A 26,970-nucleotide genomic window follows, 5' to 3' on the forward strand; every position below is an offset into this window, starting at 1 on the left:
GCCGCCAGCCTCCCGTGACGCACGGCAGCGCCGAGCTGCCCGGCTCGCAGCTCGGGAGCCGCGGGGAGCGGCGCGGCAGGTCGCACGCTGCCCTCTGCAGGCAGCCGGCCTGGGGACACCGATCCCGCCCACGGCCACGGACCGGCCCGCGGGGACAGTGCTCCCGGCACCGGCTGCTGCCGCGTCCCTCACCGGGAATCCTCCGGGGCATCCCTGCCCGGGGTGTCCTCTACATCCCTGCACGGCGTGTCTCCCTCCATCCCTGCCTGCAGTGTCCCCTGCGTCGCTGCCTGCACTGTCCCTTCCATCCCTGCCCGAGGTGTCCCCCGCGTCTCTGCCCGGAATGTCCCCCATGCCCGTGCCCCGAGTGTTGCTTCCCGGTCCCCGCCCCACTCCCGACGGGAGGGGAAACTGAGTCACGGCGGGGAGGGGGGCACTGCTTCTGTCCGGTAAGGGCACAGAGCCTCCCCGTCGCCAGGAGGCGCTGCGTGGTGCCTGCGGCTCCACCGCTCCCCGCCGGGCGGAAGTACGTCATGACGCGGCGGGCGCGGGGCGCGCGTTGCCATGGAGGAGCTGAGCGCGGCGCTGGCGGCCGGTGTGGCCTTGGCAGCGCCCAACAGCCCCGCGGCCCCGCACCCCCGCCTGGCCGCATACAAGCCCCGCGGCGGCCCGGGGCAGGCTGAGCGCCGCCAGCGACTCCTCCGCCTCCAGAGAGAGTGAGCTCGGCTGGGGTTGGGGAGCGGGAGGCCGGAGGGGGGCGGGTGGGTCTGCGCTGGGCCTGCCGGGCGGCGCGGGGCCCGGGGTGTGGGGAGCGGGACTGGTCTGCCTGCCGCAGAGGGCGAGCCGGGCTCCTTCCTTCCCCCAGGAGGCGGCTGGACTACGTGAACCATGCCAGGAGGCTGGCAGAGGACGACTGGGCTGGGCTGGAGAGTGAGGACGAGGACAAGGAGGGGGAAGATGCAGAGGAAGAAGAGATGGACGTGGACACTGGCAAGAAGCTGCCCAAGCGCTATGCCAATCAGGTGAGGGGCTGCCTGTTTCCCTGGGTGGGGAGCGAATGTGAATGCGGGGTGGTGGATGTGGGGTGGAGAGCGGCCATGGGGATGGCTGCGCAGAGGCTGACCTGTCCTGTGTGGCTTGGTGCTCAGGGAGGAATTGTGCCTCAGTTCTGCCTCCCAGACACGGTGCATACCAATGGAGGATGGGTGAAGATGGGTTGCCTGTGTGCTTTGGGAAATTTCAACTCAGCTGGTAGTGTTTGTATCCTGTTGTGCAGCACTTGATTGCCAGGATTTCCATTTCTGCCCATGTATGGGACAGTGGGAAGGAAGGGAAACCTTGGCTGGTGGGTTTTATTAGCCTTGGCTGCCATATTGGTCCTAAAAGACATAGAACATTTCAGGTGATTATAGCCAGGCAATCTCTGAAGAGGTCAGCTTGTTTCTAAGCTCTGCTACGTATTTATAAACAAATAAAGTGCTGGAGTGGGGACCAAGGTATGGGGGTGTTCAAGCGAGGGCTATGAGCCCCATGCTGTGGTATGACACTTAGTCAGCAGCTGGGAAGCAGCAGAAAGACCTGGGGGAGAATCTGTTACGCAAGTTGGTTGAGGAGGAGGAGGAAGCCCCTTTGGTGCTGAAGTGCAGAGTGACGAGCAATGCGGGTTGCCTTTGCAGTACGCAGTGCAGCTCTAGAAGCCAAGTCAAAACCTTCTTGCTGTGAATTTTCCATAACTTTGGGACCGTTGCTGCTAACTGTGTTTTTATTTTTTTTTCCCCCTGGCTGGCTATCTCCGTAGCTGATGCTGTCTGAATGGCTGGTTGATGTCCCCTTGGATCTGGAGCAGGAATGGGTTGTAGTGGTGTGTCCCGTCGGGAAAAGGGCGCTAGTTGTGGCATCCAGGGTAAGCAGCAGCAGCGATGATGTCTCACCAGCTGGTAAAGGACCTGTGCATGTTTCCCAAACAACACAAGACCGGTCTGTGTGTCTTGCTTGACTTCTTTTTCCTCTCCTGTTTCTTCACAGGGTTCAACAGCAGCTTACACCAAAAGTGGATTCTGTGTCAATAGGTTTCCTTCCCTGCTGCCAGGCGGGAACCGGCACAATTCAACGAGCGAGAAAGGTGACAGTCTGAGGAGGTATTTGGGATAGAGAGAAGGCAATAGGCTACTGCTCCCCGTGTGTGCACCAGCAGACTCAGTGCTGCCCCTGCAGCTCACACGAGCCCCGTGGCTGTGCTGGGGGTGGTTTCAGGCCTGTTTGCATATCTCTGGGGCTAACTAGACGTGGACAATCTCAGATACTTTTATACTAGATAAAAACATATTTTAATTAGCTGCCTGCTTAACTGACACTCTTAAACTTCAACATCCTCTCTGTCTTCTGACAGCTGTGTGCAGTGTGGTCTTTCTTAACACCTCTTGCAGTTGCTTTCCTGCCCTGAGGAGGTGTTACTGTTTGATGAATGCCGCTTTCTGAAACAGGCCCTTGCTTGCTGTGCCTCTGGATGGTACCTTTGTAGCCTTGTTGGACTCCTCAGGCTAAAGGCTTTTGTGCTCGCACGCCCTGTTAGTGGAAGGGGGTCCCTCTGCACCTCGCAGCCTTACAGCAGAGCAGGCTTAAGGCAGGAGAGATTTCACCTGGCTGTTGCCCATTGGGTTGAGCAGTCTCTGGAGCTCGCTGTGTTTGTGTGTGCAGTGTACTGCATCTTGGACTGCATCTACAACGAGGCAGCGCAGACATACTATATCCTCGATGTGATGTGCTGGAGGGGACACCCCGTTTATGACTGTCAGGTACTGAATCTGTCCCTCCATGCCACCCTGTCCTCCCTTTTCTGCCCTGTTTTGTGAGCTGCTGTGCAGCCTACACTGGGCTTAAGCCCCCATGCAGTAGGATGGATATTTCCTCTATACACCAGCATCTGTGCAGCTTGTGGGCTGCTGGAATAACAGGGTACATCTCTTAAGGTACATGGGAAAATAGCAGAGTTTGGAGTGTTGGCTGGTTCCGCAGGTGAAGCGGAGTTGGTAAATCTCCTGGGTGAGGGCAGAGGAATGGAGATGCTCGGCGGGTGCCGATCAATGATGTGTGGTCAGTAGTCGCTAAGTCTCTGCCTCTTTTCGCAGACCGACTTCAGATTCTTCTGGCTCTTCTCAAAGATCCAAGAGGAGGAAGGGCTGGGAGAGAAAAGCAGGATTAATCCAGTAAGTTCTTTTGTACTGGGAGGAGAAGGAGGGTGGGGGGTAAAGCTCTTCTGTTCAGCAGGCTTCAGCACTTTCTTTCACAAGCGGAAGCTTTCTTCTTTTTTTCTCCCCCCTTACAGATCAGGCTTCAAAGTGTACTTCTGATGAAACGGGATGCTGTGTTCAGGATGTAAATAGAACCACTGAGTATTGTAAATGAGTGTGGGTTTGTGGGTTTTTTTTTCGTCGGCCAAAGTGCTGAGGGAGATCAGATTGCAGTGTATCAGCTAACTTCCATGCTGTTTTTAGCTTTCCCTTGAAATGGAATGGAAAACCAGTGTGGTTTCTACAAGGGGGAGCATTGGTCGGCAGCGGGATTACAATGGGATTTATTCTTGCGGAGTCTTGTGGGCTTGCAAGGCAAGGGGAAAGGCTTGGAAAGCTTTAGCCTTTCCTCCTGCTTAAACTAGTCATTGAAGTTGTGGGGATGGATGCTGGATTGCCACCTGGAGTCCCTGCTGAGCAAGGTTAAAAATTCTTCCTTTGAAGACTTACACATGGAGGTCAGACCTAAAACACACAGCAGCTTGGAAAGTGATTTTTTGGGGGTGAACATAAGAGATTTGGCATCCTGACTGATAGGGCAGGTTTTGCAAAGTGGGACCTGATGGATGCGTGCCCCCAGTGTGTGCTCAGACACAGCAAAGCAGAACAGCTCCTGTGGGTTGAGCAGATTGATCATAAATAGGGATGACTGCTCCTCTGCCAGCAGCAAGGGTGTCTGTATTTGAAGAACATCCTGCTCTGACTCCAACAGGAATATCCAGAAGACAACTACCTAATGAAAGGGGGTCGTTTCAGCTTCCATTTCCTGGGTGGAAAGATTTGCTTGGCTGAGCCAGCAGCCTGGAGCAGACGACTGTCTGCTTTGCATCCTGCACAGAGGTCATCACTTTCTATTTTGGTTAAAAGAGCATCTCAGGGTCAGCTCTCCTGAAAACTCCTCCCTGCAGTCTTAGATGCTTGGAAGAAATGGTATCAGGAGCCTGTGGGAGCTGGGCACTGTGTCTCTGCCATCCCCATCTCTGATTTTTGCGCTGATTTTTGGAGGTTTTCATGCGGGCACTCCCAGTTACTCTAGTGGGCTCTGATTGACACCACAGGACAGCTTGATCCTGTCATTTTGTCTCTAGATCTGGGGTTTGCTTAGAGATTGCTGTTCTGAATCGCATCAGAGATCTGCCCATCCCAATAATCCATAGTAATCACAGAGACCAGTTGCTATAGATAGAGTAAGAAACGGGGGGTGCCTGTCATGTTCTCTCTGACTTCATCAGCCAGTGGTTGTACCCAGCCCACGGAGTTAATGGCCACCAGGGCACTGCCTTTCAGGAGCTGGTTTAATCCTCTTTTGAGTCTGTTTGTGCAGGAAGGCCAGCAGTTTAATGATGTGGCCCCTGCTTGAGATCACTCTGGTTACTTTATCTAACGCCTGTCTCTCACCCTTTCCCTCTCATGCTGGATCTTGCACTGGGAGAAACCCTTCTGTCTCAGCTGTCTCCACACCAGTGCTCGATTTGGTGACTTGTTCCACTTTAGGCCATACTGTTGTCTCTACTAATCCTTTCTTACTCTTTCAGTTCAAATTTGTGGGCCTGCAGAACTTCCCCTGCTCCTCGGACAGCCTGTGTGAGGTGCTGGCTATGGACTTCCCCTTTGAGGTGAGAACATGCAGGTGGTGCCTGGACTTCAGCCTTGGAGGGAGTGCGGGGAGAGAGACAATGTGGGGAGAGAGACAGTGCGGGGAGAGGGGTGCAGCAGGTGTTAGCGATGTGTGCCTGGGGTGTGCAGGAGCTGGGGCCAGGTGGCTGGGAGAGGTTCAGATGAGTGTGTCCTCCTGTCACTGCTACTGGATCTTGTGGAGGGGCGAGTGTGAGCTCGGCTTTTTGCTTTGGTACAGAGCCAGCAGCTTCCTGCTTTTGGCTCCTGCTGCTCTCTGCTCTCTCTCAGGTGGCCATTCCCCCAGCAAGAGTGGCTGAACAGGACACCTGTGTTTTCTTCAGCAGCTTTAGAAGTCAGGGCTGTTGTGCTGTTCAGCTCTCTCTGCTGAGAAGGACAGGACTGACAACTTGATGTGCTGCCCAGTTCAGCTCCGTGTGGTTGTGAGCAGCGAGTCAGAGGCCTTTGTGAAATGGCTCAGGCTGCTTTTGACTGCCCTGGCTGACTTGGCACTGAAGTGGAAGAGGCTGGAGGAGGTGGTGGCATTCCAGCACAGCGTCAGTGACAAACATCTGGGAGCCAGAAGCTGCGGCAGTTCCTGCAGAGTGCCCAGTTTCAGCCCGAGGTCAGGAACAGCCTATACAGCGGTTGTTTGTCACGCTAAGCCGAAAGCCACGTTGATTTGACTGTGCTTCTTGTGCTCTCCCGGCCCAAATTAGCGATTAACTTAAGAGCAGGTTTAAATTTGAGGGACGCTAATTTGGCTGTGAGGGCTGACTTTGCTTGTCAAAGCCAGGACAGTCATTAGAGCCGGAAAGTCCCAGCCCTTTGCTGGTCAGTGCCAGACCCCACTCTGGGGAATGTTGAGAAGACATCCCAGGTTTCCTCCAGCTGACTTCCTCCATTACAAATGCTCTGTGAAACAGTGATTCCCGTCTTTGCTGCAGAAAGCTTCATTCCTTTCTGAGGCATCTGCTCCCATGAGAAAAGGCTGAGGAGTATTACCCTGCTGTGGTCAGAGCATAATCATTTGAGCCTGCGAAGGAGACTGTTGTGAAGTGCCATGGGAGGGAGATGGAGTTTCTCAATATCTCCCTCGTAATCCTGCTGTGATTTGCCCCCTGGTTTCTCTGATACATTGGGGTATGACCCCAACAAGTGAAACGTGGTGTCATTTGCCTCAAAGCAGCCGGTAACCCCACAGAAACCGTGGTGCCGCTTCCAGGAATGAAGGAAACAGTGGGTCTCTTTGTGATGTGCCGCAAGAGGGAGCCCAAGAAATCACCGTAAATAGCTTTCACCAACAGCACGTAATGAAAGAAACTTTGCAGAAGGCAAAATAGAGCTTCGCTGTAGGTAGTGTAGTATCACTGAGGTGTCCTAGGGCCTGGGCCCAGCATCTTGTGAGCCTTATGAGGATCTTGTGCATGTGGTGGCAACAGATGTGGTCAGTGCTTTCAGATCTGGGTCTTCAGAGTCAATCTGTAAACTTGGAGTTAGGACCTGATCTGCTATATTCAGTGCAAACTTTTTTTCCACTGAATTCAGTGGACTTTGCGTCCATTGGCTGGCACTGAATTTGAAATGTGTTTTGGAGTAGATCGTAAGAGCTACTGCTGTCCTACTCGCAGATTCGAGTAAAACAATGTTCAGGTTTTCACAAAGGCAGGGAGGGGGAGCCAAAATCTCAGAGAAACTCCGATGTGAAGGAATGAACATACTGTTAAGCACCTAAAATCTGAAAAGCGTGGCTGTGAAACGTGAAGTCCTGCCAGGCTGGTTTCTCATCACGTTCGGCTGTTTAGGGACAGTGTCAGCCCTTACTCTGATGGGGCTGGTGTCAGTGTGATGACTCAGGGTGGGGACCCAGCCAACGAATTAAATAAACTGGAAGGAATATGGGAGTTGCAGTAACTTAAAAGAAATCAGGGGCAGGAAGAATACGACTTAACTCTCCACCAGGCTGAACTCCTTTGAATTCTCCAGCTTGGGGAAGATCTTCGGAACAATCTGGAATGCAGAAGCCTTTCCAGGCTCTGTTCTTTACCAAAACATTCCTGTGGGTGCTGGAGAATCCCCGTTGCTCACCAAGTGCTGTGCACCCACAGGAATGGGCTGGATGTGGTGCCGGGGTGCTAGAGAATCTGACTCTTCCCAAGCCTTCCCGCAAGGCAGGGGAGGAAGAAGCTTTGTGCTTTACATATCCAGAGGGTTACACAAGCTCATCACAATGTTTACTGGTCTGGTTTTATGATTTCCTAGCACAGGAATCTCCCTTTTTCTGGAATTATTTTGCAAGATCTTAACAGTGACTGAAAATTGTGGACAGAGGAGCACAAGCTCTCCCCTTTCTGCTGGAGGTTAGCATGTGTGGAGCAGAGACGGATGGATGCTGCTCTTTGCTCAGCCTGGCTCGCAGTCCAGCGTGGCAGCAGATATCACCTTGATCTGCTTGGTTCCTCCGTGCCTCAGCTCGCTGCCAATATAGGTGCCATTCTGACTTATATATTCTGGGGGCTGTAGGCTCAGGGAGGGGCCTGGGGGCAATTCAGCCTGAAGTGGGCTCTTTTTCTGATCTGCCCACTCAGCCACTTACTTGTAGGCAAATGGTCATTTTGGAGCTTGCGAGGCTGAGCTAAGAGCAGCACCACTTCCAGCATTAGGCTGGAAGCAGGATCTGACCTTCAGGAAGCGCAGGAAAAGGAGGTGAAAATCCCTTAGCATGGCAGGGAAGCAGGGAAAACATCAGCCAGCTGCAGTATTGCAGAGAGTGGAAATAGTAGCACAGGAGTTCAGGTCTCAACCTTCAAAGTCCTGAGTGCCCTTAACTGTCATTGATTGCTGGAGAAGTTCTCTCTCGGGAAACATGAAGAATTTATTTTGCATAAGCCAGCTGAAAGAGCTGTAGCAGCATTACGAATCAGGGCTCCTTGGCGTCACGCGCTCTGACTAATTACTCTCCAAATGTATTATTTAAAATAACCTTAATCCAGTAAAGTGGCCTTTCTGTGTGCTGCCTTATTCAGAAACCTGATGACTTTTCTGCAGAACAGGATCATAGCAACCAGAGGAAAAGTGCTGGTCTGTGTCGACATCAGGCTGAAATCATTTGCCTTTGATAATTTAAAGCCATCCAGCAGTTGCTGGGCTTGTGCTGATCTTTCAGGTCAGGAGCTCTGCAGGTTTCTTCTTTCCCTTCCGCTATTTATTGCACTGCTTGAGGGGAAAAATGATCCAGCTGGTGGTTTTGGCTTGTAAATGGAGAGCAGTGCTGTCGCCTGGCACTGTCATCCACCTGCAAAAGCCTGCGGCTCTGGCCTTTCATTCACTCTCCTCTTTACAGGTCGATGGACTTCTCTTCTATCACAAACAAACCCACTACACCCCAGGCAGCACCCCGCTGGTGGGCTGGCTCCGGCCCTACATGGTACCCGAAATCCTCGGGCTCGCCGTGCCTGCCACTGTGCTCACTGCAAAACCAGACTATGCTGGGCGTCAGCTCCAGCAGATCATTGAGAGCAAGAAAAGTAAAAAACTGGCAGCAGAAAAGGGTCAGCTGAGCAGCGTGGTGGCTGCAAGGAACGGACATTACGAGCTGGAACACTTGTCTACCCCTCAGCCAGCAAACTCTCTGGAGGGCCAGGATGGAGCAGTGAGCCAGATGGAGAATTAGGCTGGTGGGACAGACTGGTTGGGTAAGGAGAAAACAAAAGATTCCCCGCTGCTCACTGTCACTCGCGCTTCCAGAGAGGGGCAAAGGTAATGATAGGATGGTTTCATTTAAAAGGCACAAAAGTGGAATATCTTGTTCCAAGTGCAACTGGACTTTTTTTTTTTTTTTGGTCGCCAGGGCTTTTGTGAGGCCCTAACAGGATCGTCTGGTTCTTTGCTGAGCCAGTCTCGCGTTGGGAAACAAAATTATCTGTCCCCACACTGCAGGGTTCCCGGTTCGCCTCCTGACCCTGCTTCTGTTAAAGCCTCTGGCAAAGCTCCAGCATAGGAAAAGGGCTCAGGCCCCCGACGTGCAGCTGCTGCTCGGAACCCTGGCCCCAACGGCAGCTCTGGCCCTGGAAATCAGGGCATTTCAGCCTTTGATCCAGCTGTTTGCTCAGGCCTTCTCAATGAAGAGTTTTGTGGTCAAGCTCCTTCTGGTAGCAAAAAGTTTGCAGCAGGCTGCTGTAAATCCAAAGGCTGGGCTTTCTACACTCACGTGTTACTGAGAAAAACTGAATTTCCTTGCATCGCAGCAGGCCATGCCTCCGAGCACAGCTTTGTGCAGGGCGAGCCTGTACTGGAGGCTTTTCTCAGTAGGGGGAGGAAGGAATGGTTTCGCTCTGAAAAACGCTAGCATTGATTGTGCCAAATAAAAGGTTTCTCAGAAAGACAAATTCTTGAGCGTCTTCCTGCTACCTAAGGGTGGATGCGTGCTGTGCCTCCCAAATAGGGATTGAAAAACTGGTTACAGCACTAACTGGAGCGGAGGAAATGCTTGTGCGGGTTTGATTCTCTTCTGCACACTGAGGTGCTTCGCTCCCTCCCTACCGCTGCCCCTTTTATCCCAGCCCAAGCCTGCTTTGCAAACACCAGCTGCTGCTTTTCCCCAGTTTTAGCAGGGACGAAACGGTTGTACTCACCATCCCCTGGTTGTTTTCCAGAGGGAGATTAAAAGGCCAGAGTGGGGCTGCTCTTGCCGTGGAGGGGGCAGGTGAAACATCAGGCTAAACACAGTGTGGGGACATCTGTCTGTCTATGAAAATACCCCCAGAGGAGGGCCTGGGCCCAGGAGGAGATCCTGAGAGGGGGAGTGGCTGCCTGCAGATAGTGGGGACACTTGTATCCTGCCCTCACACCCCCCATTTTTTCCCAGAAAAACACTTGTTTCTGTGCCAAGCATGCGGGCTGTGTACGATCATCTGTCTGTGCAGCCGCTATTGATACCAGCAGGCAGCAGGAACTGGCCTAACTGGGGCTGGAGCTGGCTGTGGGAGGGGGCTGGCCTGGGCTCCCCCTCCCCGGCAGGGAGGAAACAGCACCCCGGCTCCACAACACTTGCATGCGGCCGAGCGTGCCTCAGGCTTTTTAAAACGGCTGCTTACTCTATTAGTATTTTTATTTTTTTAGCATATGAAGCAACTGGCCTGGGGGAAGAGGATAAACACCTGGGCTGCCTTGTCCTCCCTGTCCCTCGAAGGCTCAGGGCTGCTCCGGTTGGCAAAGGGCCGCAGGGAAAGCCCGGGGCCAGGAGACCGCATCCAGCCTCTTATCAGCGTAGTTTTCCTTCCATCAGGCAATTAAACCCGGAGGTGGGCATCTGGATAGAAGATTTGTGCATCCCTCAGGGCAGAGAAAGCTGCAGCTCAGGTTACTGCCTCCCTGCTGCCCTCCAGCAGCCTTCCAAGGTCCTCCAGCCCCGGGAAGGGAGTGGGCAGGAGAGAAAATGCAGCTGAAGAGGAGCTGCCTTCAGCTGCGTCCTCTGGTCCGTGGAGGAGAGCGAGGGGGAAGCAACCGGAGCTTTCCGACAGGTCCAGATCATGCCGCATAGTTTCCCTTTTAAAAGCATGAGCTGGGCTGGAGAAATAAATATTTGTGTTACGATTCCTGTTGGAAACCAAAGGCCGTGTTTGGAGAGAGGGTGTTAAACGGAAGTAACTGGGGCCAACGCAGTTTGTTGCTGTGACTGTTTTATTTGCTGGGTGTGATCCCGCTCCCAGCTGTTCCCTGCCCAGCTCCCAACTGGAACAGGCGGCACAGTCGGTGGTGACTGAGAATGGGTCTTCCCCCCGGGGCTTAAACTTAGTCTGGGGCAAGAGCTCAACTTGTAGATGTGGCCTGGAAGCTCTGGAGGAAAGACAGCCAGCCTGTGAACCTGCATCCAGCTCAGGGCTCAGCTTCTTCCCTCTGTCCTTTCTTCCATTTTCTCCAAGTTAGGTGCAAAGGCTCTGGCTGTGGGCATGTTGCCAACACAGTCCTCGGCTCAACAAAATGTCCCCCTGTCCCAGGGCCTGGCTTTTTGGTAAGGCTGCTCCCCAGGGTCCCTGCTCCTTCCCAGCAGTCCCTCCAGAGGAGCATCGTGACTTCCCATCCAGGTGCTGACACCTGCACCCAGCGCTTTGGGGGTTGTAGAGGAGGGTGAGCCAAGAAATGGCTGGGAATGCCGGCTGCCGGTCCGGGCTGCCCGCAGGGGAAGGCTGGAGTACCGGGAATGGAGGACGGCGCTGCCGGGAAGGCCGGCGAGTGAGGCTGCAGCAGCGGGGCTCTCCGGAGAGCTGATCCCTGGGGCCGGCTGCCCGCTCCTGGCCCGGGGTCGCTGCTTGCAGGGCTTGGGGGGTACAGCACATATTCAGAATTAACAAAAGACTGATTATGGGCCACGGGGAGCTTTGCTCGGCGGTGGGCTCACACAAATACACAGCACAGCCTTTGGGTTTCTCTGAGGTCCCTGTAAGCCTGGCGGCGAAGGTGTCCCAAGCGGGAGGGCAGAGCCCGGGGGGTTCCAGGCGCCCCTTTCCAGCGCTGCCCCTTGCTCGCCCCCCCGCTGCCCGTCTCTCCGCCGCAGGCAGCGCGGGGGATGCCAGGCAGGGCTGCAACCGGACCTGGGGGATCCCGGGAACGCGCCGCGCTGCCGGCAGAGCCAGCCCGGGGAGGGGCCGGGCCGGGTTCGGCGGCTCCATCCCGGCAGCTGCCGCCCCCCCGCCGGGCCGGGCTTCCTGTCCCCCGCCTCCCCCTGGCCGCCCGCCCGCCGGGCCGGCCCGGCCCAGCCGCGGGAGGGGAGGGGGCTGCGGGCGCTTCCTGCCGCCGCCCCCGCCGGGGCAGAGCGGAGCGGGGCGGGAGCTCAGCCCAGCCCAGCCCAGCCGAACCGCGCTTTCCCGGGGCCAGCCAAACTTCCCGGGGGGCTGCGAGATATAGATATATATTTTTTTTCTTTAATTTATTTTAAATTTTTTGGTATTCTCGGCGGGGACCCCGGGGCGGAGCCACCCTCGCCGAGCCTGCGGCGACCGGGAGGGGCCGGTGCCCGCAGCGCCGCCGGCCCCCGGGGATGGGCTCCGGCGGAGCGCCCGCCACTTAGCCCGGCCCGGCGGGGCCAGCGGGGCCGCGCAGCATGGCCGCGGAGCTCAGCGCCGAGGAGGAGCAGGTAGGTCCCGCGGCTCCCCCTCCCCGCAGCCGGGCTGGGCTGGGCTGAGCTGGGCAGCACCCCAAGCGCTGGCCCCCCTCCCCATTACTTGTGTCCCCCCTTTGCAGCGCTGTTTTTTTTCCCAGCGAGGCGGTTCTCCCCAGGAAAGCCCTATCTGCAGACCCCTCCCCCCAACCCGCACAGCCCCCAACCCGCACAGTTCCCCATCTCCATAGGGCTGCTCGCACGGTGCGCACCCCAAAGGCCTTCGCCGGGCCTGTGCCGTGGGTGTCAGGGCGAGCAGGGATGTTGCAGCGTGGCGTTGGGGTCATGCCCCCCCAAACTGGCGTGTCTCCCCCGTTGCCAGTGGCCTCTCCTGCCGGGCCTCCCCCCCGTGGGCAGGCTGGCGTGGGGATGCGTGTGCACGCGCTTCCCACGCCCCAGGCCTCCCGTGACGTCCCGGCTTCCTCCGCCGGCCTTGCGTCACCGCGGGAGGATGTTGCTGGGCTCGGGGAGCGGGGCCGATAACCCAGCCGGGGCGCATGGGATGGCGAGAGCAGCCTCTGGCTCTCCCCTCCTTCATCCTCGTCCCCAGGGATGCCCACCCGGCTCTGCATCCGCACCCTGAGCCGCGACTGCCAGGCTCCCCGCTCCATAGGGACATGGAGCCTGGGAGCTGGGACCGGAGGCTGCCTGCAATCCGGGGTCCCCCCTGCCCCACGGCGATGCTCAGGCTGGCTGAGGGCACAGCATCACATCCGCCACCTTGCTGGCTTTGGGGGCTGCAATGCGAAGGCAAAATGGGCCAGGTGGTCAGTTTCCTGTTTGGTTGTTGGCTTTTCTTTTTCAAAACATTCTTTATTTCTACAGGAGGGTTTTAGGAGGGTGGATACAGAGACCTTGGGTTCCCAAACCCCCCCCATGTCCCCCACAGGGAGTGCTCACCCAGAGCTGGAAGAGTCTGTCCCACAGCCCGTGCTGGTGCTCGGGAAGTGCAGCTCTCACAGGCTTCTCCTCCGCCACACCTCCCTGTTATCAGCACTGCTCCGGTACTGCCATCTCCAGGGTAATAAAACCTCAAGGCGTGGGGTTGTTCATGCCCCATGTTCCCGCAGGTGCCTGTGGTTTGCATTTCCCATGTCAAAGAGGGGGCAAAGCTTCCAGCAAAGGGGGCTTTAGAAGACCCTGCTCCAGCAGGGAGGCTTGGTTTGCAGCATGTTCCAGGAGAGGGATCTGAGGTGTTTGGTTTGTGCGTGAATATCAGATGGAGAAGATGAGGAGATACTTTCAGTAATGTTCCAGGTTTATATCTTCAGGCTGGGGTGGGAAAGGCTGCCCTCAGTAGCTTGGCAGTCAAATAGTGGAAGTTTCTCTCTTTTCATGGGTAAGCGCTGGTTGGGGCTGGGACATCCCCTTCCTGTCACCCCCTTGTCCTCCTTGGGACCATCAGGATTTCTTCCATTTGCTCCACTCTCCCTGATTACCGACAGCAAGCCGGGGGGGAATTCACCCCTCTCCTTTCCCTGCCAGCCTCGGGATGTCTGCTGCTCCACGGGATCCCCACAGTTCCCTCCCCAGCCTATCCCAGAGGGACCAAACCAATTTTCCTTGGGGGTTTTCCGCCCAGCCACAATTTTCATGGGGCTTATTTCTGGCCCCAGGTTTAAGGAGAAGGCTGGGTTTGCTGCCTGGGGGAGGAGGGCTCAAAGAGCTCCCATGTTCCTGTGGTGGTGGCTTTGTCACCACCCTGCCCTGGCGCAGCGAAGCAGGGACTTCGATGATGCCAGCGCTCCAAAGACCAGCATTGTTCAAAGCGCCCCGCCGCAGACCATTTCGCTGCCGTCACTTGCAGAAATGGGTCTTTTTTCTGCAAATCTTTCCTCCTCGTTTGCTGGGAGTGATGTTCTTGTGGCTCCGGGTTGTGGGCCCTGCAAAGCCAGTGCTGCTTCTCAGGGGTCTACCCCGCTGCAAAAAAAAAAGCCAGCATCCCTCGTGATGTGTGCTGGAAATGGGATCATGTGAAGTGCAAGGGGTTAGATGCTGAGGAAGGAGACCTGAACCACCCTTGCATCCTCTCCCCACTGCCGCCGTGCCCCTTGGGGTGTTCCTCCCATCATCCCAAGGTGTCCTTCCCGTCATCCCAGGGCATATTTCTCATCTCAAGTCCATCCAAGGGCAGCGGGAGTGTGCCTGGTGCTTGCCTGCATCCCCGTGCCACCCTGTACTTGCTGGGGAAGGAGCATCTCTGCTATTGTTTTGGGTTTGCATCTCCAGCGCAGCCCCAGCGTTTGGGCAGCCAAGGGCCCCGGCTGGTGGCCGATCCAGCCAAATTCTGTGAGTGCCCTCCTGACCACTCTGCAGGGCTCTGAGACCCAGTTAGGGAGCTTCTGGCTGTGATGTGCTTGAGTCTGGGCTGGCCCTTAGCGGCTGACAGCAGCCCGGTGACCCAGTACTCCTTCCAAAAATGCCTCCTGTGATGCCAGGCAGGCTGTGGAGACCCCTCGAATGAGCTGAGCTCCTTCAGCTCATCCCATGAGAGGCGCTCGCTGCCGCCGCCAAGCCTTGTGCCCCCGATAAACCCTGGCACTTCCCTTCCTCCAGTCGGAAGTCATTAACGCCAACGAGCTTTTCTGGCTGAATAGCTCCTGGTAACTCCTCCATGACATCCAACACCGCCGCCTGCCCGCGCTCCCTGCTCTGAGAGCCAGCCTTCAGTGCTTACTGTCCCTCCTCCTCCTCCACTCTTGTGAGGATGGAAATTACTCCCATTTGGGGTGTCTGGGTGGGAGTGGGGCATGTCAGGGACCTTCCCCGTCCTACCTGCATCCTTTGACTGGTCGGCAGTGGGAGGCTGGGCCGTGCTGCCCCATGTCCCTTGGAGCTCCTGCGTGGGACAGCGGGTCACTGCAGCAGAAAGAAAAACTGCTTTGCTTTGCATGGGACCCTCCAGGACTGAGCCCTTCTCCTCTGATCCTCTGCGGCCGTGTGAAACTGGCCTGACTGGGTGAGCCGGTCTGTGTCCGGTAGCACATCGGAGCGTCAGCTCTCGGTGCTGGTCCTGCTCGTTACCTGTGTCCTCACGGCCGGGTTCACCGCTCCACGGCAGAGCTGCAGCCCTGGGAAGCTTCTGCCAGGCTGCTGTGTCTGAGTGGGAGTTTGCCACCTGTGAAATCCTCCTTTTGCTCCCCCTCTCCCTTCCATGAGTCTCCCCCAGCCCTAAGGCCATTTTTCCAATGCCAGCTCTCCTACCACTTGCTCCCTCCCCACTGCCCTTACCCCCTTTCCCAGTACCTTGTGCACAACTCCCCTCTTCACCCGAGGAGCTGCGGGATTTGCCAAGCGCTGCTCAGCCCTGCCCGTGCCCTGAGGACCACGTAGCTCCCACCATGACCAGGGATGCTCCTCGGGCACTCCTCCTCCTCCCACCCCATCTCACTACATGCCCCTCGTCTCTTTTGCAGGCGACCAAGCAGTTCCTGGAGGAGATCAACAAGTGGACGGGCCAGTACAATGTGTCCCCGCTCTCCTGGAATGTGGCCGTCAAGTTCCTCATGGCCCGCAAGTTCGACGTCCTGCGGGCCATCGAGCTCTTCCACTCCTACCGGGTAAGCGAGCGAGGCCAGGTCAGCCTGGTCAGGGCTTTCTGTGCTGCAAGAGATCTCTGGTCCAAGCACAACCCTGCCTCTGCTTCTTTCCTTTTCCCCACTACCTTATGTGTTTGATCCAGATGGAAAATCCTTTTTCAGCCAAGGCAAGTCACCATGGAGATCTTGCCGACCCCAATTCCCTCCCCTTTGCTGAGAGTGGGGTGTGTACCTGCAGAGCATCCCCCCATGTATAATAGAGATATATATATATACGTGTGTGCATATATATATATATATACACACACCTTTCCCGTCCTGATTTTGCAAAGCTGCTCTTCTTCCCATGCTGGAAAATGGTGCTGTGGAGCAGAGGTTTCCCTGGCGAGGGCTTCCCACAGAGGGCTGAGTGCCCCATGGGGACATGATGGGGCCAGGGTGCCCATGGTGACACCAGCTCCATGCCCGCAGGAGACGCGGCTGAAGGAGGGAATCGTGAAGCTGAAGCCGCATGAGGAGCCGCTGCGCTCGGAGCTGCTCAGCGGCAAGTTCACCATCCTGGTAGGTGGGGACGTGACCCCCCAAATTACCCCAGCCTGGTGGCTTATCCCAGCTCCACTCCGCGTGGGCACCCTCGGGTGCGGCGGGAACCTGACCTTATTTCCTCACCAGAGCGTGCGGGACCCCTCGGGAGCCTCCATCGCCCTCTTCACGGCCAAGCTGCACCACCCCAGCAAGAGCGTGCAGCACGTGGTGCTCCAGGCGCTCTTCTACCTGCTGGACCGTGCAGTGGAGAGGTGAGCAGGACACCATGACCGATGGTGGCAGGTCCATGGGGCGCCCTGCCCCTCCCAGGGCAAAGGGGAGATGCCGCTGCATGCGGAGGTTTTGATTAAGTTGCTCCAAAAGGCTTTGTGGGGAAAAGAGGTGCCATCACTGCTGTGAATGTGAATCCCTGAAGGTGAAATTGTGGCTGCATCTGTCTGCGAGCCTCCTGTCTCTAGTTAGGGGAGAGAAGGGGTCACAGCTCCCCATGGCGTGAAATTCCCTGTCTTCCACCACTGTGAACTCCAGCCAGTCATCCTCATGGAGGCATTCAGCAAGGAAAACAAATCCCCTGAGCGAGGCTTTTTGCAGCCTTTCCCTGCCCACATCCAGGACTCAGTTCAGCCCCCAATTCCTGCAGGAGACAGCCCTGCTGCCGGCGAGACGCAACGTGAACCCTGCCAAAAATATAAACCTGGGACATCCCATTCATCCTCCTGGACTCTTTCCATTTCTGAACTTACCCATCACAGGCGGTGCAGCTGAGACAGACTTAAGACACGAGCCAGGCTTAAATAAGGGTTGCAGGAAGAGGTGGTGGAGCAGCTGGGAAATGCAGAAACGAGCTTTGGGTCTGTGAGTCCTTCTGGAAGCACAGAAGGGGATTTTTTGGGGTCAGCAGGCTGAGGATGAGGTCAGCATGGGGCAGGAGCTGAGCAGTTGGATGTTGCAGGGTTGATGTTGCTCTTTGCCTTCTCTCAGCTTTGAAACCCAGAGGAACGGGCTGGTGTTCATCTACGACATGGCAGGGTCACAGTACACCAACTTCGAACTGGACCTCAGCAAGAAGATCCTCAACCTGCTGAAGGTAATGGCCAGGGATGACCTGGTGTCTGGGGATGTCACACGGGCCACTCGCTCACCAAGTACATGAAGTCCTGTGGTTTTGACATAAATTTTCGTGGCTGCCCACGTCTCGGCTGAGGATCAGCGGCTGCAGCCCTGCAGGACCTCGGGAAGGCGCTGGGAGCTGTGGTGTCTCGCGGGTGGGGGATCAGCTGTCCCTGCACTGGATTCCTCTCACAGCTGCTGGCAGCGCTTCTGGGAAAACAGATGCAAATTATTTTTCAATTGTGCTGGCATTTTGTGCCTCCTCCCTTCTCTGGGAAAAAAAAAGAAATAACAGTAAATATTGGCCGGATGTCTTCTCTGCACAGTCCCAGCTCCCGGGTATCACCTCTCCCACACGGAGCCAAACCCTCTGCCTGCCTAATTCCAAGGAAATAATTTGTTTCCATATCAGAACATAAAAATATGCAGGGCTGTGGGCTGCCGGCTGTGTGCAAGGCATGCTTCAATGTGGCATTCCCACCTCGTGGTCCCTTTGGTCGTCACCTCTGCTGGGACATGTCCCGTGCCCCGGCAGCGTGGGTCTGACCCTCTCCTACCTGCAGGGTGCCTTCCCGGCTCGGCTCAAGAAGGTTTTCATCGTGGGAGCGCCCATGTGGTTCCGCGTGCCCTACTCCATCATCAGCCTGCTGCTCAAGGAGAAGCTGCGGGAGCGGGTGAGCGGGGACCCCTCAGCGGGGAGGGCTGAGCCTGTGTTCTTTTTGGGACAGGGTGATGCGAGCAGCTTGTGCCCTCCGGCCACGTCCGCTGGAAGCTGCTGAACCCAAATCTGTGGGAAATGGAGGCTTTCTCAGCCTCTTTAGCTGGGGCCAACCTGTTTCGGTATTTTCAGCAGATATCTTGAGCCCCTTTTGAAATCACCTATGGTTTCTTCCTCTGCGGTGCGGCTGCCAGCAGCAGCAGAAAGCGGAGGCGATGATAAATGATTAAAAGGAAAGGAAACCTCAGCTGAGCACGTAGGAGAAAAGGGAAACTTAAATACTTGCGTTCAGGCCCTATCTGGCAAAGCCAAAAATACCTAAAAGAGTATGCTCAGCATCAGCTGTGCTGCTGATAGAGCCCGTTTTCAGCCCAGTGCCTCCCTTAGCTGGACTTTGCCCCTCTGCCTTTGGGAGGAGCTCAGATCTGCTTGGAAATTCAGAGCTGGGTGTCTGTGTGGGGTACATGGGGGGGCCAGCCCCCACCCCACTGCTGACATTCCCCTGAGTACCCTCCCAGGGCAGGGGAGGAATGGGAAGACCCTGGTGCTGTTGGGAGAAAACTCAGGGCTCCATCAGGATCACGCCAGACTTGGCATCCCTGTCCGTGTCCCCAGCGAACCCTCTCCATCCTTCTGGGAGTCACCCCTGCTCCTCCTCTTCCTCCCGCAGGTGCAGATGGTGAAGATGTCGGAGCTGAAGGAGCACCTGCCCCGGGAGTGTCTCCCCGAGTATCTTGGGGGGTCCCTCAAGCTGGACCCTCTGAGCTGGAACTGCCGGTTCCTGCCCCAGCAGAATGGGCACCCCGACCCCCTGGACGAGCTCATCCTGGTGCCACTGGTGGCCCCCAAAGATAACGGCTCTGTCCACGTCCCCGGGCCCAAGTCCCTCACCCTCCAGGAGCTGCTGGATCACGTCAGCCGCAAGCAGAAGCGGGGCATCTACGAAGAGTACGAAGATATTCGGCGCAGGAGCCCGACCGGCACCTTCGTTTGCTCTTTGTGAGTTTTGGGGAAGGAGCTGGGTGCGGGCCAGCATGGGGGTCCCCTCTCTTATTCCAAAAAAGCTGGGTCCTCCCCCTCCCTGCACTTCTGCTGCTCAGTGGTGTCCTCTTTGGGGTGCAGTGCTTTGGGTTAGCAATGGACACCCCCAGCCTAGCGATGCTTCAAGCCCCCTTTGTGGCTCCTGCAGCCCGCGGGGGCAGGAGGGAGCTGCACAGGGGACAGCGGGAACAAGGACCTGGCCGGGACTCTGCTTCCCGAGGCTTTGGCCAGGCGATGGCAGCAGAGCCCAGCCTCCGGGTGCCGGAGACTTGTGCAGAGAGAGGGATGCTGCCTTTCCCTTCCCGCCTGGAAAACATCCCTGCTTCCCTTTCCCGCCTGCCTTGCCTCCCAGGGCACCCTACAACCAGGAGAAGAACCGGTACGGGGACGTGCCCTGCCTGGACCAAACACGAGTCAAGCTGGCCAAGCCGTACAGCCGCCCAGAGGTGAGCCAGCCTAGGATAGACACTTGGGGTCCCACCTGGAGCCATCCCAGACATGGGGCTCCCGAGGGCTCATGCTGTCCTGCTTTTCCCTCCCCAGCTGACCGACTACATCAACGCGAGCTTCATGGATGGCTACAAGCAGAGGAACGCATACATCGGGACCCAGGGTATTGCCCCAAGCTGCTGAGGGGTTGTTTGGCTCCTGATGCACGTGTGGGCTTCACCTCCCTGCCCAGCAGCAGCCAGGGGCTGCGGAGGGGGAGGCACTGCCTGGCAAGTCCTTTCTGTCTCTGGGTGGATTTACTCCTCTCTGAGTGGATTTACTTACTCCCCTCCTGGTACCCAGCTGAGAGGGAGCAGATTTTTTCCTGGAAGAGGGCAAGTGGGTCTGTCCTCCTTCAGCTACCTCCCACAAACGGGGTCCTGAGCAGACCCCTGCTAGCAGCAGCAGTGGCAGCCCCCTCCTCCCGCCCCTGCCTCCAGCCCCTGCCTCCAGCCCCTGGCTTCGCCTCACGAGCATCTGCCCAAGGATGAGGCAGCACAGAGCAGAGAGGAGGGGTCAGGTTTTTGGCTGACGCGCAGGCTGTTCCCACAGGGCCTCTGGAAAACACCTACGGTGACTTCTGGCGCATGGTATGGGAGCAAAACATCCTGGTGATCGTGATGACGACCCGGTGAGTGCCCTGGGCAGGGCACAGCTCTGTTTTTATTTGCAAAATGTTGGCTGAGCAGCGCTGTGCTCTCTGCAGTGACCCTGCAGCCACAGTGCCAGCCAGAGCCCCGCAGGTTGGGGACACCACATCAGGGATGGGCCATGGGACATGGGGCATGGTCTTAGCAAGGTGAGGAGGACATCACCAGCTTGTCCTTCTGCTCCCAGGCTGGAGGAGGGAGGCAGGAGAAAGTGTGGCCAGTACTGGCCCCTGGAGAAGGATATCCAGGTGTGCTTCGGGGCCCTGACCATCACCAACCTGGGCATGGAGAACCTCAACCATTACAAGAAAACCATCCTGGAGATCCACAGCTCAGAGGTGTGTGGCCACAGGGGGAGGCACAGGGGTGCCAGAGGTTCTCTGTGGCAAGGGGCAGAGGAAGGGAGAGGGTCTAACCCCTCTGCTTTCCCCCCAGACCAGGGAGCGGCGGCTGGTGTCCCATTTCCAGTACCTGAGCTGGCCAGACTATGGCGTCCCCTCCTCCGCCGCCACCCTCATTGACTTCTTGGGGGCTGTGAAGCAGCAGCAGAGGGTGGCAGTCAGTGCCCTGGGACCTCGCTTCAAGGGTCACCCGGGGGGACCCCCAATCGTGGTGCACTGCAGTGCTGGCATTGGCAGGACAGGTAAGGTGTGACCCCACTGCTTGGGTGGAGGTCTTTGGGGTGGCGGTGCAAGTCCAGCCTCCCCCTGGAGCACTTCCATCCCAGGAGCCCATGGCTGACTGGGGCTGCATGTTGCCAGGACTTGCTGTGGAAGCTGGGGCATCTCTGCCCTGCTTCTCCCGCTGCCCATGGTCTCATGCAGGGGGGCAAGCAAGGGGCAGCGATGGCTATTGGATGGCTGACACCGTCCCCGTCGTTGTCCCCAAGGTACCTTCTGTGCGCTGGACATCTGCCTGTCCCAGCTGCAGGACGTGGGCACGCTGAACATCTACCAGACAGTGCTGCGCATGCGGACCCAGCGCGCCTTCAGCATACAGACCCCCGAGCAGTATTATTTCTGTTACACTGCCATCCTCGAGCACGCCCAGCGCCAGGGCCTCCTGCTCCCCAACCACAGCCGTGCCGCCCAGGAGAGGAGCTCGCCGGGACACTGAGACCCGCCACCTCCCCACGGAACCCGCTTCCTGTCCTCCTGGGGCCCGCCGGGACGCGGCAGAGCTGTTGGGGCAGCAGTGCTGGAGCAGGCAGCTGCCCGTCCTCGGCCATCAGCACCACCATGGAACTGTGCCTTATTCAAACCAAACAGTGGTGGAGGATGTGGTGGGAAGGGGCTCTCGCTCCTCTCTGCAGTATTTCTGTTGAGGGTTCGGTTGTTCGGGGAGGTGGTTTTTCTTCTTTTTGAGCTGTGTTGTTGTTTGGTTGGTTTTATTTTATTTTTTTTTTTGTTGGGACCATCTAAAGTGTATCTAGAGAACGGGCTTTGCAAAGCCCAAGTTAAATGTATTTCCAGTCCTGGCCTGGGGTTAGGAAGAGCCACCTACTTCAGTCTTACCTGCCACTACGTCTGTGTGTCCGTACGTATGTGTGTATGTGATATATCCTCACTGTGCCCAACCACGGCTATTATATAGATACATATATAGAAGCACCCGCTTTAGCAGCTCCTGTGGGTCCCTGCTCTCCTTCCGTCTCACTGCTGTGATCCCTGGAGTGATGAGGTTGGTCATGGCTCTGTCTTGTCTTCCCCCTACTCCGTTCTTGTCCCCTGTCCTGCCCCTCGCGGGCAGCCCTGGGACCCAGTACCCGCTGCTGTGCCCGTCCCACAGGATGCTCGGCTGCATCTCCTCGTCTCATCTTCCCCGTCTTCATCTCTTGCTGGGAGAGGGGCAGCTCTGATCCTGGGGTGAGGATTTCTGGAGGATTTTGGTTGTGGGGGTGAGGGGCTCACCAGCATCCCCTGCCCCTTGGGTCACAGCCGCGGCAGTCACTAGGTACGAAATGACAGGGACGGGGACCAACCAGTTGTCTGGCTTTCCCGAGCTGGCAGTGGGGACCTGGCTCTGCGGTGAGTCACGGGCTGCAAAGGCGCTGAGGAAAAAGCCAAAACCCTCGGGAGGTGCTGAGCTGACCTCAGGGAGCAGCACCCACTGGGACACCCTGGTCCCTGACACCACGCCGGCCTTCCCCTGTGCTGCCTGGGGAGCCGCGACCCGCGGTGCCTGGACCCCCATGACTTTATACTGTAATAAGCTCTTTGAATGTGTATATTCTTATTTTTTTATAATCTCTGGGGGTGTTTTGGCTTTGTTTATTTCTGTTTTGGGTGGGGTTTTTTTGTATTTAACATTAACTTGATCCAAGCCAGAGCCAGAAGTATTTGTAAATGTTCCTATTTTGCTCTTGTTCAGAGAAACATTTTTGTTATTACTTTTGGGGGTTTTGTTTTGGTTTTGTTTGTATCAACATATATAAATATAATACCAGTGACCCGTCCTCTTAGCTCTTGTGGTGGAGTTGATCAGGGGCAAGAATTCAGGGCTTTGCCTACCCCACAGTCCCCATCCTTGGGGGGACACTGACCTGCCACAGCCCCCCCAGCACTTTGCGGGCAGAGGGATGGAAGCGGAGATTAAAGGAACGGAGTTGTTGAGCACTTCTGGTGTTATTTCCATGGCAGGTACTAAAAAAACAACATTAAAAAACAACAAATCAAACACATTCAAACATGTTTTGCTTTTCAACTCTCCTTCTGAGAAGATCAGCCTTTCAGTGGTTTTGGACTTTAAACGTGAGGTTTGGGGATTTTTAACTAGTCTGGTGGTTTTTTGCAGACAAATGACCGCAGAAGATGGGGCAGAGGATTTCTTTGGCTGCCTCCACCCCTTGGGGAGGATTAACCTGGAGAAAACTGAGCTTAGGTGAAGCCAAGAGGGTGAGAGATCACTGATGCTGGCTCTGAATGGGAACTGCTGGATACGCTGCTCTCCTGGGCCTCTGCAGTTCCCCGGAGGAGGGACAACGATCCCATCTGTGCTGGAGGTGGAGGAATGGGAAAACATGGGAAACATGAAAAAAGACCCAAACACTCATCCTCCTCCCACCCCATCATTTCCAGGGCTGCCAGTACAGGGAAACCTCCAAAGCAGCAATGCCATTCCTACGCCCCCCTGTCTCCTCTGGCTTTCTGGGTCTCCTGGCTGCGTGCTCACCACCTCGCTAATGAGTTTCAGTACTTGTAATTTGCCCAGCACACGCTGAGCCCTGGGAGCCTGGAAGCAGCCTGGCTCTGGAGCGTTTCATTCCCAGCCCTCCTGCTTTTTCGCCACCAGCTTCCTAGGCTGGAGCTCGATCCCTGGCGCGGCACAGCAGCCGTGCGGGTTCGAACAGCCCCAGCCTTTTAGCAGCTGAGCTGAGCCGCAGGTCCCGGGGAGGCCGCAGGTCCTGTGCTGGGCCTGCATGTCCTGGCAGTGCCGGGGCTGCTCCCTGATAAGGCTGGGAAAGGGAAAAGCAGCTAGGAAGAATAAAAACCACCTATTTTAATAGAAGTGCAGAGCAGGTGTGTTCTTATTCCCCTCTCCCGAGCACGCTGGGTGCCCAGCCGGGCAGCGGGCCCGGTGACAGCTCCTGCAGGCCAGGCCTGGCTGTTGGAGCCGGGATTCCAAGGCAGGCGGGGGCCGGCGCCTGCGGCAGAGGGGAAGGCAGCTACTCCCTCCGCAACTTCGGAAACCCGGGAGGAAAAAAAAGACAAACATTAAGCCCCGTGGCCGCAGCTCCACCTCGTATTTAATACCGGCAGAGGGGTCTGCGCGGCGCTCCCGCCCCGGGGTGCTCAGCGTCTGCCGCCGGCCAGCTCCCGCCCGCCCTCCGCGGCCAGGCTGCTCCCTCAGCCCCCGCCCCCTCGGTGGGCGGTGCGGCCATGACGATCGGCACGGCGGGGCCAATCCGCCCCGGGGGGAGTTCCCCTCCATTCAGGGCTCCTCGCCTGCGCGCTGAGGGTATGTAACAGCTGCTTCCCCCCGCTCCCTCACGCCGGACCGGGGCCGGGGCCGCGCTCCGCGGGGCGGGGGCGCCGGGGACCGCGGGGCGGGGGCGGGAGCGGTGCGCGCGCGCCAACGGCCGCCGGCGGGAAGCGCGGCGGGAAGCGCGCGGAGGGCGGGGGGGGGGAGCGAGTGTGTGTGGGGAGGAGGGGGCGGGCGAGGCCCCCGCGCCGGCCCCGCCCCCCGCCCCCATTGGCCGCAGAGCGGCGGGCACGCCCCCGCGGCGCGCGGGCCGCTCAGCGCTCCCTCCACCGCCCCCCCGCCCCAGTGCGTGCGTGTGTGTGAGCGAGTGAGTGTGTCTCCCCCCCGCACGTGTAACCGACCCGTCCCACGTGGGGCGCTGCCATCCCGGAAGTGAAGGGGTCGGGGGACAAAAGGCAGCGCCGCGCCGCCCCTCCGCCCGGGCCCCGGGGCCGGTTGGCGGCCGGGTGTGAGGGGGTGTTGGCGGCGGGACCCGGGGGGAGGGGAGGCGGCGAGCACGTGCGCGCTCGCCGTGAGGGGGAGGAGGCCGCGCGCGCGCGCGGGCCGCGGCCGATGTAAACATTCCACAAAAGGGCTCCCCAGAGAGGGGGCGGGGTCTCATCGCCCGGGGGCGGGGTCAGTCCCGCCGCGTGGGCGGGCTCCCCGTCGTGACGGTCGCGCTGCCCGCCCGCCGGTTGGCTGGCGCTTTTCGGTCGCCGCCAATGGGGCGGTGGAGGAGGCGGGACGGGGGCGGGGCGCGCTGCTTATACGGACATTTTTCTTCGGCGGTCGCTGCCCCCCTCCTCTCTTCCCTCCCTTCCTCTCCACATCCCCTTCCTGGGGGCCGCGGCCAATAGGGGCGGGCGAGAGGGGAGGAGCCGCGGCGGCGATTGGCCGCGGCGCGGACGGGCGTGCGGCGCGCCCAATGGCCGTTCGGGGCTCCCCCCCTTCGCGGGGAGGGGCGGGATTTCCCGGGGAACAGAGAAGCGGGCAGCGCTCCGCCGCGGCGGCCGAGAGACGGTTACTCCATCTTACCCCCCCGCCCCACCGAGTGTCCCCCCCCCACCCCGCCCGGGGTCCCGGCGCCGTCTCCCCCCTCCGCCTCCGGGAGGAGGGGCACGGGGACTCCCCCACCTCACCGCACCGGGGACAGCCCGCCCCCGCCGCCCGCCCGGGAGGGGCCCACAGCGGCCCCGCCGCCCCCTGACCCTGAGGGAGACTTGGCCACTGCCAGGGCCCGCTTCGAGGTAAGGGGGAGAGGGGGGCGGAGAGGAGAGGGGGGCGCCAGGCCCGGTACCGGTCCCCTCCGGCGATCCGTAGGGGGCGGGGCCTGGCGCCGGTGCCGCGCGCGCTGGCGGGGGGCGAGAGGGGGTGCCGGGGGTTTGGGGCCGGTGCCCGGTGCCGCTCCCCGGGGAGCCGCGGGCCCGCGCGGGCGGTCGCGCGTCCTCCCGCCCCGCCCCGCCGGGCGTAAGGGGGTGTCCCGGCCCCGGCATGGCGGGAGCGGCGGGCGGAGCGTGCGGCGGCCGCTGGGCGCGCTGCGAGGCGGGCGCCTCCCTCCCCCCGCCCCTCCTCCCGCCCTCCGCCCGGTGCCGCTCCCGGGCTGCGGCGGGCCCGCCCCCCGCCCGCTCGTTCCCGCATCACACGGCCCCGGTACCGGCCGCATTGCGCGCTGAGTCCCCCGCCGGGGCTTTCCCCGAGGAGCGGCTCCGGTGTCCCCCGCCCACCCCAACTTCCCGGAGAAGTTGCCGTTGGGAAGCGCTTTGCCGCCCCGCGGAGTCCCGCTCTGCTGCCCCTCGTACCCCATCCGGCACTTCCACCATGCACCGGGCCCATCCGGCTCCCGATACCCCCCGACCCGGCACCCGGGGTCGCCGAGGAACCCCCCGGTGCTTCTCGGAGCCCCGGTTGCAGTTTTTCAGCTCGATACCGCAGTGATCCGTAAGGACCTGTTGGAGCAACTTATAAGGAGACCAGGGCGCTCTTCTTGCACACGTTAATTTTTAAGCGTTTTTAATAGCGAACTGGCCTCTTGTTTTACACGTATGCTGCACGCGGTGTTGTGCCTTGAACTTGTCTGAGACTTGCCTTATTCCAGCCCCGATTTTTCATTCTTCAGGCTGCTACACATCCAGTGAAACAGCGTTTGTTTTTCCCTGGGATTGCGGGAGTCTGACCGTGGGGTTCAGGTAGATTTAAAAATATGAGTGCACTTTGGTGTCTACTTAGCTAAAGACTGTCATTTCTGTATTTTTCTGGCCCTGGTTCAGAATGAGTTTCTGCAGTCATTATTTGTGCAAATAACGTGTATTCAGTGCACTGATGAAAAGGGTATGTCCCAGAAGAAAAGCATTTATTTGGACCACTAAAATGCTGCAAAACTAAAAAATAATTTGAAATAGTACTGGAACAAGCGATCGAAGGCATCTTGAGCTGTGCATGGATTTTTAATCTCTCACGTTGCCCAGAGGAATCGTAACCTGGTTTGTGCACTAAAGTGTAACTTAAGGATGACCTCACACCTTACATTTCTTTTCTAATTTGTCACTTTTATATTCATCAGTTGTGCTAAAAGGTGTGGGGTCAGTAAACAAGTGGGAAATGCCTGATTTATTTCAGTACAGCTCTATCTGCACTTCGGTCTTGAGGTCCTAACATACATTTTTTAAAAAAAATACGGTTTCAAAGAGAGCTATACATTTCTTTAAAATACTGTGCCATTACTACTATATAATAAAATGTCACCTCATGATAATATAGTAGTTTTAAAGCACCTGTAGAATTCCTTCATTTCATCGAAGTGCCTTGGCAGCCTGGTGTCAGCCCATGCTGGATCTCTGGGAACAGAAAAACACTC

At 57.9% G+C, this 26,970-nt stretch overlaps 3 protein-coding genes across 5 annotated transcripts in view; all 3 read left to right on the forward strand.

The window, feature by feature from the left end:
* The first annotated feature begins 540 nt into the window (after nucleotides 1-540).
* SNUPN (snurportin 1) lies at nucleotides 541-9,292 on the forward strand. Its single transcript, XM_065847605.2, has 8 exons — nucleotides 541-716; nucleotides 866-1,022; nucleotides 1,799-1,903; nucleotides 2,026-2,122; nucleotides 2,698-2,795; nucleotides 3,129-3,206; nucleotides 4,826-4,906; nucleotides 8,248-9,292. Exons 1-8 carry the CDS (start codon nucleotides 565-567, stop codon nucleotides 8,575-8,577), a joined length of 1,098 nt encoding a protein of 365 aa, XP_065703677.1. The 5' UTR covers nucleotides 541-564; the 3' UTR covers nucleotides 8,578-9,292.
* A 2,390-nt stretch (nucleotides 9,293-11,682) lies between these two features.
* PTPN9 (protein tyrosine phosphatase non-receptor type 9) lies at nucleotides 11,683-22,836 on the forward strand. Its single transcript, XM_065847702.2, has 13 exons — nucleotides 11,683-12,039; nucleotides 15,480-15,623; nucleotides 16,074-16,163; nucleotides 16,275-16,399; nucleotides 17,130-17,235; nucleotides 17,822-17,932; nucleotides 18,647-18,975; nucleotides 19,370-19,463; nucleotides 19,561-19,630; nucleotides 20,059-20,137; nucleotides 20,344-20,494; nucleotides 20,592-20,799; nucleotides 21,046-22,836. The coding sequence occupies exons 1-13, from the start codon at nucleotides 12,007-12,009 to the stop codon at nucleotides 21,270-21,272; spliced, it is 1,767 nt and encodes a 588-aa protein (XP_065703774.1). The 5' UTR covers nucleotides 11,683-12,006; the 3' UTR covers nucleotides 21,273-22,836.
* Nucleotides 22,837-24,041: 1,205 nt separating this feature from the next.
* The window catches only part of SIN3A (SIN3 transcription regulator family member A), a 29,721-nt gene continuing 26,792 nt past the window's right edge, over nucleotides 24,042-26,970 (forward strand). Inside the window, exons 1-2 of one of the 3 annotated variants that reach the window (XM_065847439.2) lie at nucleotides 25,092-25,363; nucleotides 26,233-26,302. The gene's annotated coding sequence lies outside the window, so the exon portion shown is untranslated. Of the gene's footprint in view, nucleotides 24,114-25,091; nucleotides 25,364-26,232; nucleotides 26,303-26,970 lie in introns of those variants that run through there. The other 2 variants (XM_065847440.2, XM_065847438.2) reach the window with 2 other exon arrangements.

This window comes from Patagioenas fasciata, chromosome 12, assembly GCF_037038585.1.
Source record: "Patagioenas fasciata isolate bPatFas1 chromosome 12, bPatFas1.hap1, whole genome shotgun sequence".
Lineage (NCBI taxonomy): Eukaryota > Metazoa > Chordata > Aves > Columbiformes > Columbidae > Patagioenas > Patagioenas fasciata.